We start from the raw sequence: 16,683 nt of genomic DNA, 5'->3' as shown, positions 1-16,683 counted from the left end.
TACTGCCTCCTGGAAACAACCAGGGGCTGCCTGTTCCTGCTTCTGACTCTGTAGCCCCTGCCCAGGTCCCCATGGGGGTTTACGGAGCATGGGGTTAGCCTCTTCTGCAGCTGCCAGGCTGGCTCAGGGGCTTCCCAGCCCACACACTGGCCCCCAGGGGAGGGGCTGCAGCCAGCCAGGCCTGTCCACCCTCTGAGGCTGCTGCACCAGCCTGCTGCTGTCTGTCCTCGCACTCCTGGGGCTCTGAGAGCCAGAGTGTTTTTATAACTTGGGCTGGTTTAAGGCTGCCTGTCAGTGTGTCATGGAAAGAGCTTTCATTTGACCCTTAGGAAGTCCGGAAGCCAGCCAGGTACTGCGATCATTTTTCTCTCTTCCTAAGCTCAAGAGGGAAGAAGATAAATTTTATCTTGGGAAGAACCACAGCCATTTGGGAGAAAATTTAATTTAAGTGGCACATTCCGCTGGTGTGACGGGATGTCCTTGTGTTCAGCAATAGGGAGACCAGCTGTCCTCCTGGGGCTTGTTACCAGACTGCAAAGCCCCTGCCACTCTTGGTGTGCATCCCTGTGGCTAAGACATGACAAGATAGGGCTTTCGGTGGCATTTGTTACAAGGCCAGCACACAGAGGCTCTGGCCCAGCATCTGCCCCTGAGGGGTTGGGTGGGGCTGGCGGGGTCCCAGGCAAGCCAGGGAAGGAGGACTTCGTACTACCCCCAGCCCTGTGCTGCCTCCCTGGGGCGTCCGCAGCTTGGCGGCCCATCTGGTATTTCCTGGGCTGGCAGGACCTCCAAGGGGCCAGGGTGCCTCCCATGAGACTCTCACTTTGTGTGAGTATTCCCTCTGGAGAGCAGGCCTTCAAGCTCAAGAGGCAGATGGATTGCTCTTTAAGCCTGGGCTTCGTGGGCCTGAATTAATGCTTTTGTTTCTGCTTCCTCCCCCCACTCCAGTTCTGAACAAGAAAGCCTGCCCTGTGATTAGGCTAATCCTGCAGTAGTTATTATGCCTCTTTGGAAAATGTTTGCACACCAAAAAGCACAGAGAGTGGAGCTGCTGGGATCACATGGAAAATGGATTTTTTGTTTGTTTTGTTTTGTTTGTTTTAGAGACAGGGTCTCACTCTGTTTCCCAGACTGGAGTGCAGCTTACTGCAGCCTCAAACTCCTAGGCTCACGCAATCCTCCTTCCTCAGCCTCCCGAGTAGCCAGGACTACAGGTGCATACAACCATGCCCCAGTGATTTTTTTAGTTTGTATAGATGCGGACAAGCTATATTGCCCAGGCTGGTCTTGAACTCCTGGGCTCAAGCAGTCTGTCCACCTTGGCCTCCAGAGTGCTGAGATTGCACACATGACCCACCACACCCAATCTCTGGGTCTTTTAATGTAGTGGTAAGTTGAGTGGTTCCAGCCCCCTACCCGCAGGTCCTGTGAGCTGGTCCCCTGACTTCTGGGGCCAGCACCTCTGACCACCTGTGGCCAGCCATGGTGTGAGTTGGTCACTGCACCATGTTCCTGTCTGTCCCCACCCCTGCTGGGCCATGAGTGGCCTGAAGAAGGTGTCTGCAGGTCCCTGTCTTTGGGTACTCTCTATCCCTGTGATCTGGAGGCTTTGGTGCCTGTCTCATTTTGCTCGGGCATTTTCTTACTTTAGCTGGTCTGAACGGAGTTCTCTGTTTGAGTTCTCATATCCTGCATTCTTCAAAGGGTAAACATTCACATAATTTGATCAATGTGGGGAGGGATACAGTGAAAACCAGTGCTGTCAGTAATCCTTGCTCATGACAAGAAGAAGAGGCCCAAAATGACCCTCCACGCGAGTGAGACGTGAGCTTCTGTTCAGAGATTTCAGCCGAACACGTAGGATCAATGATGCCCACTCGGGAATGTGCCCACTGTGCCCACCTCCTCTTAACTGTGCCCTCGGTTGCTGATTCAGAGCTGGCAGCTGAGGGATGGGGGCACCTGTGACTTTGAAGGTGGCCCTTGAGGCAGGAGCTTCTCCTGTGCCCTGTGGGTGCCAGGACAGGAGGCCTGGGCATTGGGGGGGCTCCGAGGGAGGGCCTAGAGAGTCACCTGCCCCCACCCCAATCCAGTCCTGGTGGGTCAGCATCGTCTAGGAGGTGGGGATGTACACGTCGGTGGCAGAGACAGCAAACATTTGTGGCGAAATCAGGAGGGTGTGTTGCTATATCCCTAGCAATGAGGTAGGAGGCCCGGAGAACAGCTTGGCCCCTGTCCTGCGGCTGCAGGGCCCATTGCTGAAAAAGGGTTGGCCTTCAGGGCCAGGAAGGCCCTGATGCGCAGGACCCAGCTGCCCACAGAGGCGATGCATTGGCCTCACTCCCCTGGTGCCTGCACAGCCCAGCAGGAAGCCTCTAGCCCATGCACAGCCACCTCTGGGAGCAGGGGGCAAGGGGCACCGCATCATGGGCTCTCGCCCAGTTACACCCTTGCATTTGGGACACTATATGCAAAGCAGCAGAGTTCTGTTTATATTTGCAGTAACTCATAACTTCATATCTTTTTTCTTTCTTTTTTTTGAGACGGAGTCTCGCTCTTGTCGCCCAGGCTGGAGTGCAGTGGCGCAGTCACGGCTCACTGCAAGCTCCGCCTCCCAGGTTCACGCCATTCTCCTGCCTCAGCCTCCTGAGTAGCTGGGACTACAGGCGCCCGCCACCACGGTCAGCTAATTTTTTGTATTTTTAGTGGAGACGGGGTTTCACTGTGTTAGCCAGGATGGTCTCGATCTCCTGACCTTGTGATCTGCCTGCCTTGGCCTCCCAAAGTGCTGGGATTACAGGCGTGAGCCACCGCACCTGGCCATAACTTCATATCTTAAACAAAAGTTTGTACCTTTCACTGCGTATAGCAAGTCCAAAAAGAGTTTGGTTTTGTCATTTTGGAAGTGCACCTCCGTGTCGAGATGTGTATGTGGTGCCTACGTGTGTGTGCACGTGTGGAAGTGCATGCATACCATGGTGCCTGTTTCCCAAGTGTTGCTGGCCCTGAGTGGGGCGGGGAATGCATCTCTGCAGTCCTGCTTGGCTGGGGGTCCCAGGGTCCCCCTTCACTGTCCTCACATGCCGAGTGTGGCGTGTAACCACCTTGTGCTCAGCCGGCCATCAGAGCTCTGTCTGCTCACCCTAATCCTGACAGTGGCGCGGTTCTGTCCCCAGCCACTGTGAGGAAGCTGCACGCCAGATGCTTCCCGCAGGGCACCTGCAGAATGATTGCAAGGGATACACCGCGTTTTGAAATGGGATTATATCATTAGTACCTGCTGGGATTAGCACTGACATTGGGCTTATCCATCCTTACATCACCTCCTCTTGTTCAAAGACTGAAGGGTAATGTGGGAGCCCACCCGCGTGCAGCTGCCCTGCTGGGAGTTCTTGTTCCGTGTTAGGTTCTGTGCCCGTGTGCATGTGTGTGCACGCATGTGTTTACATGAGTGTGTGCGTATGTGTATGTGAATGAATGTGTGTACCCATGTGAGTGTGTGTGTGTTTACATTTGTGTGTGCCCATGTAAGAGTATGTGCATGCACATGTGTGCATGCAGGTGTGTGGCATGTGTGCACATACAAGTGTGTGTGAGTACGTGTGTATGCAAAACACATGTGGAGTGTGGAGTTGAACAATAGGGTGTTTTCACTACAAGAGCAAATATTTCCAATGACTGCTGGTCGCAGCGTCCTGTGCTGCCTCCCCTGTCCCTGGGGTCCTTCAGTCCCCTCTCTGGGGAGCTGGCCCTCCTGGCCCTGCGCCTGGCTGTGATAGGGCTGGATGTGCCTCTGACCTGGCCCTCCGTGGTCTTGAGAGTGTTCTGCTCAGATGATGTCTTCCCTTGCGGTCTGGTGGCCTCCCCGTCCTGCCCAGCATCTCCGGGCTTCCACCCTAGCCCAAGAGGCCCCGGGGGAAAGAAGGAAAGCCGTGTGCTGCTCTGGTGGAAGTTTCTCCATGCCTCCAGGTGCCTTCCAGGGGACAGGTACCACTTGTCACTGACACACACGCCCTTCACCACCAGGTGATTTGCTGATTCACAACATGCTTGACAGTGTGGACTTGGAAAGTGGGCTTTGCACCCTGTGCAAGCTGTTTGAACAGTAGCCTTGGAGCTCACGAGCTGACCGAGGGCCTGGACGAAGGCTGCAGGGTTCTTCTCTGACCTCACTTGGTCAATAAGGGCCTCAGCTTTACACGTGCTCTCTCTCTGTATCTGTTTCTGTAACAGGTTGGTGGTCGGGGCCAGCTGTATCCTTTGCTAGCGTGCAGGTGGCCGTCCTGGGAACTGGACACTCCTTCCCCTGAGTCCCTCCTTGCCGCCCGCCCTTCCGGCAGGCTCTTTGCTGCCTCAGATCAAGCACTTCCTGGGCCTCTTGGCATGGAGGACCTGTGCCTGGGGACAGTTTGAGGCTGACCTCTGGCCAGGGATTGCTGGAGGCTCTTCTTGAGCTGGGCACTGAGACAGCTGGGACAGCTGGACATGGCTATGAGGCCTGTACTCATTCCTTCAGAAGGGACAGTTAGACAGGGAGGGTCAGGAGAGGAGCTGCAGGAGGGCCTGAGGTCAAGGGGACATCTGAGGGAAATGAAAGCCCCTGGCCGGGCACAGTGGCTCACACCTATAGTCCCAGCTACTTGGGCAGCTGAGGCAGGGGAACTGCTTGAACCTGGGAGGCGGAGGTTGCAGTGAGCCGAGATCATGCCACTGCACTCCAGCCTAGGCAACAGAAAACAAAAAAAAAAAAAGAAAAGCCCCAAGCCGCTGGCTAAGAGCACAGGTGGAAGAAAGCAGCCACCTGGCATCTCCCATGGCTGAGGTCCTCCCTGAACTGGCCACTTCTCTCCATCCCAACTGGGATCCACCAGGATGCAGGCCTTGCCCCGGAGCTGGGACCGATAGGCCATGGGAGCAGAGGCCAGAGGCCAGCCTAGTCCATGGGTGCTGCTTGAGGGCTCCTTGCTAACCCTAGCCTGTGCACTTGAGATGTGGAGGTGGGGGTCTTGAGTTGGGAGCCTCCTGCGGGGCCAGCCATGGATGGGTGGGGCGTGGGCTGTGGCACAGGGCCCCGGGGTGTTGTCCCATTGCTTCCAAAGTTAGGATCTCCAGTGCTCCTTAGCCGGCACCTGACAGACGTGGCCCTGGAGTGTGCTGGCTTCCTCACCGGGATCGGGCTGGACACCACCGTCATGATACGCAGCATCCCCCTCCGCGGCTTCGACCAGGTAGTGCCAGAGGCCCCAGCTCCCACCCCTGTGGCTCTGCGGCCCTTCCTCCCACAGCCCCTCCCAGGCAGGTGCAGTGCAGTCATGGGCCATGAGTGATGCCTGAATCTTTAGAGATAACCCTTGAATGGGATGAGGAGGTTGTCCAGGAAATATGCAAACACGCAGCCAGAGCAAGGGAGGAGGGTGGCAGTGGGGCACACGGCTGGACAGAGGCCTCCAGCCGACCGCAGGCACAGTGAAGGGAGGCTCTGCCCAGCCTTGTGCCGGCAGATAGGGTCACCCTCCGGGTCGTCCCATTAGTAAGAGGCTGGTGTGTGCTGCAGAAGTGTTAGCCCCACCTCAGAGACCCCTGACTCCCTGCTCTCCCCTTGCCTGTCCCCTCTGAGGGAGTGAGGGTGAAATAGCTGTAATGTGTGAGCTGGGCTGAGGGACACAGGGCAGCGCTGGCCCTGAGACAGCCTGTGGGGTCTTGGCGTCTGGACAGGTGCGCTGTGTACAGTGGCCTTCATCTGTGTCTGGGGTGCACACACTCATGTGGCCAGCAGGATGAGCTCCTAGAGTGGAGCAATAGAGATTTTCTTTTTTTAGCTAAAAACTCTTCAAGGGAAAGTCTCCTGTTAAAATAGAAGTCTGGAGTTGTCATTGTGGAGACATCCAACACTACATGACTGCCATGAAGGAGGCCCCATGCAGGGTGAGCTGTGCAGATCTGCGGGCCCTGCTATGGGTCCTCGGCCAACCCTCAGCTCACAGAGCCTCATTGATTTTAGTGAAGACTAAGTTTTTTGTTTTTTTCTTGTTTTGTTTTTGTTTTTGTTTTTTTACGAAATGTGTAGATGGGCCAGGCGCGGTGGCTCTTGCCTGTAATCCCAGCACTTTGGGAGGCCGAGGCGGGCAGATCACAAGGTCAAGAGATTGAGACCATCCTGTCTAACACAGTGAAACCCCATCTCTACTAAAAAAAAAAAAAAACTTAGCCAGGCGTGGTGGGGGGCACCTGTAGTCCCAGCTACTCAGGAGGCTAAGGCAGGAGAATGGCATGAACCCAGGAGGCAGAGCTTGTAGTGAGCCGAGACTGCACCACTGCACTCCAGCCTGGGTGACAGAGTGAGACTCCGTCTCAAAAAAAAAAAAAGAAATGTGTAGGTGTACCAGGATTTGTTTGTTCATTTTTCCTTTTTTTTTTTTTTTTTTTTGAGACAGAGTCTCACTCTGTCACCCAGTGCAGTGGTACAGTCTCGGCTCACTGCAAGCTCCGCCTCCTGGGTTCATGCCATTCTCCTAACTCAGCCTCCCAGTTAGGTGGGACTACAGGTGCCCACCACCACTCCCGGCTAATTTTTTGTGTTTTTTAGTAGAGACAGAGTTTCACTGTGTTGGCCAGGATGGTCTCATCTCCTGACCTTGTGATCCACCTGCCTCAGCCTCCCAAAGTGCTGGGATTATAGGCGTGAGCCACCGCGCCCGGCCTTGTTTATTTTTTCTTTTAGAGCTAGGGTCTCACTCTGTCTCCCAGGCTGGGGTGCAGTGGTGTGATCACAGTTCACTGCAGCCTCAAACTCCTGAGCTTGAGGGATTCTCCCACCTCAGCCTCCCAAAGGGTTGGGATTACAGGTGTGGCTGTATCTGGCTGATGAAGACTTAGTTAATTAGCATCTAGAGAGGAGCCCACAGACTGAGTGAGTCCTGACCATAGGGCCCAGGGTTGAGGACTTGGAGCCTGGACAGGGGCCAGACACTCCACAGAGAACAAGAGGACGTAGAGCAGGGGCTGGGTGTCCACCCCGTCTTCCACACAGACCCCTCTCAGCCCCTCACTGAGGCCTTTGAGAGCAGGGCAGGCCAGGGCCTCTCTCCCACGGCCACCTGGTCTTCATGGCCTGTCTTCTTGTGTTTTGCAGCAAATGTCCTCCATGGTCATAGAGCACATGGCATCTCATGGCACCCAGTTCCTGAGGGGCTGTGCCCCCTCCCGAGTCAGGAGGCTCCCTGATGGCCACCTGCAGGTCACCTGGGAGGACTGCACCACTGGCAAGGAGGACACAGGCACCTTCGACACCGTCCTGTGGGCCATAGGTAAGGGTGCATCGAGCCACACACTCTGTCTCCGGTCTCCCCAAGATGCATGGAGAATCTTTGCCCCACTTCCTGTCACCTCCCAGGGCTCCCCCAGCCTGCTGGCTGCCAGGTGGGTTGGCCACTCCCCAGTACACCTCGAGAGCAACAGTGAAGGCCTGTGGGGCGGCACCCACACTAGGCTATGCCCATCTTGCCATCCCCAGCACCTCACATCTCTGCATGTCTCCCCACCACTGTGGGACATGCTAGAAAAACCAGAGAAGATACCAAGATGGCATCAGCCAGGTGTCCTCATCAAGGAGCGGCTAGGGCCGGGCGCGGTGGCTCATGCCTGTAATCCCAGCACTTTGGGAGGCCGAGGTGTGCGGATCACAAGGTCAGGAGATCGAGACCATCCTGGCTAACACGGTGAAACCCTGTCTCTACTTAAAAATACAAAAAATTAGCCGGGCGTGGTGGCGGGCCCCTGTAGTCCCAGCTACTTGGGAGGCTGAGGCAGGAGAATGGTGTGAACCCGGGAGGCGGAGCTTGCAGTGAGCCGAGATTGTGCCACTGCACTCCAGCCTGGGAGACAGAGTGAGACTTCGTCTCAAAAGAAAAAAAAGAAGCGAGTAGGCAGTCGTCCTCACCTTCTCTGGCCCTTGATCGATTGCTTATTAAGGTTTCAGCACATAAATCCTACATGTCACCTTCCAGGTTTAAGTCTTGATTTGTTTTGTTTTGTTTTGTTATGTTTTTGAGATGGAGTCTCACTCTGTCGCCCAGGCTGGAGTGCAGTGGCAACCTCCACCTCCCGGATTCAAGCGATTCTCCTGCCTCAGCCTCCTGAGTAGCTGGGGCTACAGGCACTCACCACCATGCCCGGCTAATTTTTGTATTTTTAGTAGAGACGGTGTTTCACCATGTAGGCCAGGATGGTCTCGGTCTCCTGAGCTCGTGATCCACCCGCCTCGGCCTCCCAAAGTGCTGAGATTACAGGTGTGAGCCACCGCACCTGGCCAGTGTGTAGTTTTTCTTTAGCATATTAAATATTTTGCTGCTTCAGGCTTTCCAGCTAGGTTTTTTTCTTTTTTGTGTGTGAAACAGGGTCTGTCTCTATTGCCTAGGAGGAGTGCAGTGGTGTGATCATAGCTCACTGCAGCCTGCACCTCCCAGGCTCAATCAATCTTCCCATCTCAGCCTTCTAAGTGCTGGGATTACAGGTTTGAGCTACTATGCCCAGCCAAGCTAGTTTGTTGTTTTTAACGTAAAAATGATATAGATTTGAAAGTTTTAAAACTTGTGGTGACATACACATAACATCAAATTCATCATCTTAAGCATTTTAAAGTATATAGTTCAGTGGTGCTAAGTACATTCATATCGTACAACCAGCATGACCATCCATCTCTGGAACTTTTCCATTATCTCCAAACTGAGCTCTGTCCCCCTTAAACACTCACTCCCTGCGGCCCCTGGCACTCACCCTTCGCTGTCTGTCTCCGTGGATCTGACTCCTCAAGGGATTTCATGTAAGTAGAATCAGGCAGTGTTTGTCCTTTTGTGACTGGCTCATTTCTCTTAGCAAAGTGTTTTCCAGGGCGAGTCCATGTTGTAGCGTCTGTTAGAGTTAGCATTTGTGTAGCGCGTGCCAGCATTTCTTTCCTGTAAGGCTGAGTTGTGTGTGTGTCCATCATCTGTCAGCGGATACCTAGGCTGCTTCCATCTTTTGGCTGTTGTGGATCATGCTGCTGTGAACATGGGTGTGCACAAGGTGCCTGTTTTCAGCACATAAAAATGATGCAGGCATTTTAAAGTTCCGCCCAGCCTTCTCGTGGCTTGCAGTATTTCCCAGTGGGTCCCTTTGGGCCTGGCAAGTCATCACATGCCCGGAGTGGCATCTTGCAGGCCTTTCCAGAAGTCACATTTCGAAGGCTTCTGAAGACATCACCCTTCCAGTGCTGGGCAGAGGCCTGGGCATTTCCCGGCCAGGTGTGGGCTGGCTGCCACTTGCTGGGCACAGTCTGGTCTCACCGTCTTGCTCTCTGTCAGGTGTGGGTCCGGTTTTGCATGGGGCAGAGGCCGAGCAGGTGTAGGGAGTATGGACACAGCCCAGGGATACCTGTGCCCAGACCTGGGCCGGGGCTGTCCGAGGGGACTGGCGAGGGGCAGCTGGAGCCAACAGGGATCACCCAGACACTGCCCTGTCCCAGGCCTGCTACAAAGCTGGGCGTGGAGGCCGTTGCAGATGGGCCACCCCAAGGAGGGCTGCGCGTCCTCATCAGGGTGGGTGGCGGCACACACAGCGCGCCTGCTCAGACGTCCTATCCGCCTCGGTGCCTGGCCGTCTAGTTTAGGCTCCTAGTTTTCCCAGTTGCCCTGTCAACTTGCATGTTGAAGGCGGAAGCAACCTACTCAGTGTTGTTAGTTCTCCGAGGCCTTTTCGTGCTGAGCCTGGTATGTTGTCCCCTGCGAGAGCCCAACGTCAGAGCTAGGGTCCCTCTCAGATCCCCGGCTCCACCTCCATCAGCTCACTGGGCTCACGTGGGGCTGGCCAGGTGTCAGTGTCCCCTGGGGGAGGGCTCCCGCAGGCACAAGCTGTGTCACAGGGTGATGCACTTCTGCAGCAGTCACTCGGAATGGGAAATGAGCAAGGAAACCAGCCTGAAGCGGCTGAGCCTTCACTTTTGTGCAGTGGGCACAGCCAGAGGTGACAGCTGGGGAGGACCTGAGACGCCCAAGTGCATGCAGGGCTCTCGGCCCAGAGGTGATCAGTCAGCAAGAGCAATGCTCTCAGTCACATTGTAAAAGCAGATTTTAAGTAAATTTGTTATGATAAACACTTTGAAGGATTAGGTAACATTTTGGACTCTGAAGTGTACTGATGGTTCTCATCATAAACTCCACTTTATTTTTCTTTCAAAATTTGTCCTCCTACCCCAAATAAACTCCACTCTAAAGGGGAGGTGGCGAGTTTCTCCCTCCCCCTGCGCCCTAACCCTCCTCCTCTGTCTGCTGACATCTCCTTTCACCCATGGCATAAGGGAGCTCTTGCCATTGAGCTGAGGGGCGCCCTCGACTGAGCCCACAGGGATGTAGCAGACCAATGGGCCAGGGGCTGTGTCCCTGGAAAGCCCGGGCGTCAGCCTGGCAGGCAACAAGCAAGTCCCCTCCCTACTCAGCAGAGCTGCCATGGCCTGCACGCCCATCCTCCCTTGCTAGGAGTCTGTTTTATTTTTTTGTATTTGCAAAATGAGCATCCCCCAGACAGTCTGCCTGGCGTGATTGATGCTGGGGGTGGAAGCTTTTCGCAGTCCTTGGCCTCTGACCCTGCTTCCCGAGGGCGGCGCGGCTTCTGCACGCCTGCTGGGGGCCGCTCGGGCATGTGCTGACTTTGCTGCTGCTCAGAGCCAGGTTTTGTAAACATTCAGGAGCCACTTCCCAGGTCAGCAACTGCAAGCGTTTTCTGCCGGTTTGTACGATAAGCCTTTAACCAAGCTTTATTTCTACTTGCAATAAAGGATGATCCACTCTGGGAGGTTAAAATAAAGCGCCCTAGGGGCGGCACAGCTGGCAATGCCAACATCTCCGACTCCGCTTCCTGTCCCGGGTGTGCACTACGTCCGCACAAGCTGGGCTCTGACAGGAAGCGGGGATGCCCCCATGCCCAGCGCACACACACACACACGGAGCCCAGGTGCTGCACAGAGCTCCCGCGTGGGGCTGAGTGCTGGCCCTGCCCATTGCCTGTGTGCCTGGCGCCTGACCGCAGCTGGCGAGGACCATGGACATTGGCATCACGAAGTGGGCCCTGCAGTCTGGAAGCTGAGGAGGACCCGAGCCCCTTCCTCGATGCAGCCTTGATCTCCACGTGGTGGATTAAACATATTAGCAGTTAAAGCAGTTAATTGCTGTGCAGGGGGCCCCGCTCATTGTTTGTCTCTGAATCACCCGCCCACACCAGGTGTCTCAGATAATAGACTGGGAACTTCAGGGAGGAGGATTTCCTGTCTGCAGATGTGCCGATTACAGCGCTGAGTGAAGACAGTCAGCCAGCACCGCTGCGGGCTCGAATTCGCCCACTGAGTTAACCAGTTGTGGCCTGAATCCCTGGCTGTCTAGGGGAGCAGGGTGGGGCTGGGGCGTCCTGAGCAAATGCCTCCTAGTGCAGAAGCTTCTAAGTGCTAGTTGAGCTTAAATTTGGTTTTAAAGAAAGGACAGACTGCCTCTGGACTGCAGCCCTGAGAAACTGGAAGTTGAGATCGTCATGTGCCCCTTTGGCGTCCCCAGCCCCTCTGGATGGTTCTCTGTCCCTCTCTTGAGGGTAAGATGCTGAAGGCTCTGGCGTATCCCTCCCTGCACCACGGGAGTCCTGCCCACGGCCAGAAGAGCCAGCAGACACAGGAGGGGACTCGCTGAGCCTGGGGATCCCACAGCCAGGCAGCTGTTGTGCCTGAGTGCCAGGGAGGGTGGCCCTGGGTCTGCCCGGGGGCCTTGTGGTATGGCAGGTGAGACGAGACCCAGGGAAGGAATCCGTCTGGATCTTACCCTGGCCACTGAAGCCATTTCCTCTTTGGGCTTTCTCTTAGTTAACTCAGAGATGTCCACCTGTGTGTAAATCAGCATCAGAGCCTGAAACACAGCATGCATGGAGCGTGGGAGCTTGGCTTCCCGGCTTCCTCCTGGTACCGCACAGAGGCCACCCGCACAAGCTGCCTGTGTATAGTCTGCCCCACGTGGCACGTGTGCCTGGACCATAGCCGGAGAGACTGGGGTGCCCAGAAGATGATGATGGGGGCTGGCGGTGCCCAGGAGGGGAGCTGTTGCCAGGGTGGGCTGCAGCCCGGGGCTCCTCTCTCCACCCAGGCACTGCTTGCTGGCGTGTACGTGGCAGGCAACCGTCTTTGCTCAGCTGTGCTTGGCTGATGGCTCCCGTACACCGCAGATTCAGCTACACAAGTCCCTGCGGAATGTCCCTCTGTTGAGTGCCAGGCAGCAAGAAAGGGCAGAAAGCAAGAACCAAGTCCCCTAGGCTGGGGATGGATGGGAGCATCCCGAGCCTGGTGAGAGGGAAAGGGCGGCTCCTCCTGGATGCCCTCCGTGCTGGTGTGGGCGCAGCCGGGGCTTAGGGGCCGCAGTGGGTGTGGATGTTGCCTGGGCAGGGGGCCTGCGGTGGGCCCATCAGGACTGCTCTCAGGGATGTGCCTTGCTGCAGCTGCGTGAAACCAAGTTTGTGGCTATGCTCTTCCCGGTGGGGATGGGCCCAGCCGTGACCCTGGCACCCACACCTCCGTGCTCTCAGGGTGGAGTGGCCATCCCTGGGCAGGTGATACGGATCTGAGACCCCTCTTCGATAGTCTAACACCTTTTTATTTTAGTGTAAATTTAGTTTGTAATTAATTACATCAAGAGAGACCCAAATCTGTCTGCATGTGAGTTTGGTATTTTTTGAAGTGGAGCCAAGATGAACATTCGTGGAGCTCTTCCCATGAGCGGTGGCTGCGGCCTTCCCCTCCACACCATGTGGCCCTGGGCGTGCACTGCTGCTCCTGAGACAGCACTGTTGGCTCAGCCCTAGCTCATGGTGGTGCTAACACCTCACAGAGGCCAGGCCAGAGTAGCAGGAAGCAGCGCCCTGTGCTTACCCACCAGCCTGGTGCCCCATGCTTGGCTTGAGGGCCAGTTCACACCCGTGTCCAGAGCCCACAGCCATCTGACAGGCCAGCCAGCACCTGCATACATGGATGTCGAGCTGGGTCTTGTTACCATGTCATATTCAGTACTTATGGTTAGAACTGAGTGGAAACCAATTTAAAAAAAAAGAACAGGCCGGGCACGGTGGCTCAGGCCTGTAATCCCAGCACTTTGGGAGGCCGAGACGGGCGGATCACGAGATCAGGAGATCGAGACCATCCTGGCTAACACGGTGAAACCCCGTCTCTACTGAAAAATACAAAAATAAAAAAAACTAGCCGGGCGAGGTGGCGGGCGCCTGTAGTCCCAGCTACTCCGGAGGCTGAGGCAGGAGAATGGCGTGGACCCGGGAGGCGGAGCTTGCAGTGAGCTGAGATCCGGCCACTGCACTCCAGCCTGGGCTACAGAGCGAGACTCCGTCTCAAAAAAAAAAAAAAAAGAACAACATGGTGAAAAGTCTTCTAGAGATAGGTCGGCACCATTTATACATATTACCATGCACCCTCTAATGTCTGCAGGTGTCCCAGGGCAGCCAACCTGTTACAATTGCAGTTATGTTAACAATCATTAAAGGGCTGAGTGAGGTGGCTCATGCCTGTAATCCCAACACTTTGGAATGCCAAGGTGGGAGGATCATTTGAGTCCAGGAGTTCAAGACCAGCCTGAGCAACAGAGTAAAACCTCTTTTCAAATAATTAATAATATAATAATAATAATTGTTTTTTATTTGTTTGTTTTTGAGACAGTGTCTAGCTCTGTTGCCCAGGCTGGAGTCCTAGGGCGTGATCTCGGCTCACTGCAACCTCTGCCTCCCGGGTTCAAGCGATTCTCCTGCCTCAGCCTCCCAAGTAGCTGGGATTACAGGCAACCACCACCACATCCAGCTAATTTTTTTTTTTTTTTTTTTTTTTTTGAGACGGAGTCTCGCTCTGTCGCCCAGGCTGGAGTGCAGCGGCGCGATCTTGGCTCGCTGCAAGCTCCGCCTCCTGGGTTTACGCCATTCTCCTGCCTCAGCCTCCTGAGTAGCTGGGACTACAGGCGCCCGCCACCGCGCCCGGCTAATTTTTTGTATTTTTAGTAGAGACAGGGTTTCACCGTGGTCTCGATCTCCTGACCTTGTGATCCGCCCGCCTCGGCCTCCCAAAGTGCTGGGATTACAGGCGTGAGCCACCGCGCCCGGCCTCACATCCAGCTAATTTTTGTATTTTTAGTAGAGACGGGGTTTCACTGTGTTAGCCAGGCTGGTATCGAAGCCCTGATGTCATGATCCACCCACCTCGGCCTCCCAAAGTGCTGGGATTACAAGCATGAGCCACTGCGCCCGGTCTAATAATAACTGTTAAAGCAATAATGACCACTCGCCATAGAGCACGCTCCTTCCTGGGGGTCCTCTGGGCCTGAGCTGGAGGCTGCGCTGTACTCCAAGGCTGACTGTGGGGTCTCACACATCACAATGCACGCAGGCAGCTCAAGTAGGAAAGGCCCTTATGCTGCCTGTGGGGAAGCTCACCCCCATCCCCTGAGGAGCCTCCCTGGGTATAAGATACCCCGGGACAGCCTGGGGGTCCCTGGTGGTCACAGCGAGTGGCCAGTCAGGTCCCATTGAGGCCCCGGGGCTCACTCATTTATTCAACTAACATGGCATCTCGAGGGGACCCGAGGCCAGTAGGGCAGGTGCATCCCCTTCCTGGGCTCAGAGCTGTGGATAGGGGCCTGGGGCTCATTGAGAAGGGGTGATTCTGGAAAAAAAAAAAAAAGAAGAAGAAGATAAGTATTTTAGAAAAATAAGCTTCAGGCCGGGCGCGGTGGCTCAAGCCTGTAATCCCAGCACTTTGGGAGGCCGAGACGGGCGGATCACGAGGTCAGGAGATCGAGACCATCCTGGCTAATATGGTGAAACCCCGTCTCTACTAAAAATACAAAAAACTAGCCGGGCGAGGTGGTGGGCGCCTGTAGTCCCAGCTACTCGGGAGGCTGAGGCAGGAGAATGGCGTAAACCCGGGAGGCGGAGCTTGCAGTGAGCTGAGATCCGGCCACTGCACTCCAGCCTGGGCGACAAAGCGAGACTCCGTCTCAAAAAAAATAAAATAAAAAAAGAAAAAAAAAAAAAGAAAAATAAGCTTCAAGGATCTAACTCCATTTCCAAAGGCATATATACTCTTCTCTGTGCCTGGTTCCAAGGTGCCTCGTTGCGGCAAGTGGCAGGCCAGGCTCTGTGAGAGTGGCTGGCTCTGGGGGCCACATCCCTCGTGAGACAGTTGCCAGGTGGCCCACAGGGCCTATGTGTGAAGCCCTGCCTGCCTCGCATCGCCCACCAGCCCTGGAGCTTCCCACTCCACACCCTCGTCCTCAGGCGCAGTGCTTGGCCCCGGCTGCCTCTGTCTGGATCACAGCCACTGACTCACCCTGCTGTACTCCCGCTGGCACTTACCTCTCACCCGGGGCACCGCCTCCTTGCTCTTCTCTGTTGGGAACATGTGTCCCAGGCGGGCGTGAAATCAGAGGGCATGCCTGTTCTTCCTATCACAGATGAGAGAGGTGCGTAATACTGCATGTGACTGGCCGTCCCCTTGTCCCTGTGTCCATCAGAATAGGTGGGAGTGATCCATGGTGACTGTCTGGGTGGTTTTTGGGCTTCAGCCTTCTCTGGTCCCTCCTTGGGGCCAGGCTGGCTGGACAAGCGTGGTGGCTGCCCTCCATCTCCCGGGCCATTGAGAGCAGCTGGTGAGGCTCTCACTGTGATCAGAGGAGGGCTGCCCTGCCCGGCTGCTCCTAGCACTCCCAGGGCCACATGTGGAGATGGGCTGTCCTGCATCAGGGGTGCTGCACTGCTGGGCCTGGGGCTGGAGGCAGCTCCGGGCTGCAGAGGTGCTCAGCCCAGTGCTTCCTGAGTGTCAGTGTTGTGGGCCAGCCACACATATACATAGGAAGTGAGAACGTCCATTTGTACCTGGAATTACTATTTTTTTGGCAGAAGGACAAACTCTGTTGGGCCCATCAGCCCCAAGTCTGAACCAAGCCCAGTGGGCAGCAACGAGACCCAGTTTGCTACCAGCAGAGGCATCTCTGCAGTGGCAGGTTTGCCAGCGTGCCAGTGGTTGCCATCTCTGAAGGGACGTTCCTTGGGGCTTGTGGCCATACTCTGCACCACGGTCAGCAGCTCCTCTTTGCCTTATATGTAGTGGGCATGGCCTGCCTTCAGGATGGCTGGTCAGTTTGGCCACCTCTGTCTCCCATGCCGACCACAGCTCTGTTGGCTGAGATGATCCTCTTGGAGGGCAGCTTCATGTGAGTCTTCCTGGTTTCCAGGCTAGGGGAGGTGACTGCGGTGTAGTTCTCAAAGGCCCAGGTCAATAAGTCCTGGTCCCAGCCTCTCCTCCAGGCAGCGCTTGATGGTACAGGTGTGGTGCCTGCAGGGAGGACACTGCCGACGCCCAGCTGGGCCCTCTTGCTACAGTACACAAACAAACTGGCCCATGTGGAGGCCCTTGGTGGTGATGGACAGCTCTGTCTGCCGCTTAAACTGGTGTGGATCCTGGAGACCATCTCAGCAAGGGGATGTCCTTCAAGGTGCCCTTGATGTAGCTGTGCCGCCCGGGTAAGTCCACAGCGTGCAGGCCCATGAGCCCTCGTGCTTCACATGCACAAGGAATACAGAGCTGGCGCCCTTCCTCTGCCCACGAATCCTGTGGCCCACGAC

General features: G+C 55.6%; 1 protein-coding gene across 3 annotated transcripts in view; it reads left to right on the top strand.

Moving 5' to 3' along the window:
* Positions 1-16,683, top strand: part of LOC105480714 (thioredoxin reductase 2) — a 68,336-nt gene that overhangs the window by 40,018 nt on the left and 11,635 nt on the right. For 2 of the 3 annotated variants that reach the window (XM_011739836.3, XM_011739835.3), the window contains exons 9-11: positions 4,234-4,253; positions 5,137-5,228; positions 7,133-7,307. In XM_011739836.3, the coding sequence (XP_011738138.1) occupies positions 4,234-4,253; positions 5,137-5,228; positions 7,133-7,307 (287 nt within the window). Of the gene's footprint in view, positions 1-4,233; positions 4,254-5,136; positions 5,229-7,132; positions 7,308-7,513; positions 7,767-16,683 lie in introns of those variants that run through there. The other variant, XM_011739837.3, reaches the window with a different exon arrangement.

This window comes from Macaca nemestrina, chromosome 15 (assembly GCF_043159975.1).
Source record: "Macaca nemestrina isolate mMacNem1 chromosome 15, mMacNem.hap1, whole genome shotgun sequence".
NCBI lineage: Eukaryota > Metazoa > Chordata > Mammalia > Primates > Cercopithecidae > Macaca > Macaca nemestrina.
The sequence above is the reverse complement of the archived record's forward strand: the minus strand, read 5'-3'. Positions and strand labels throughout refer to the sequence as shown.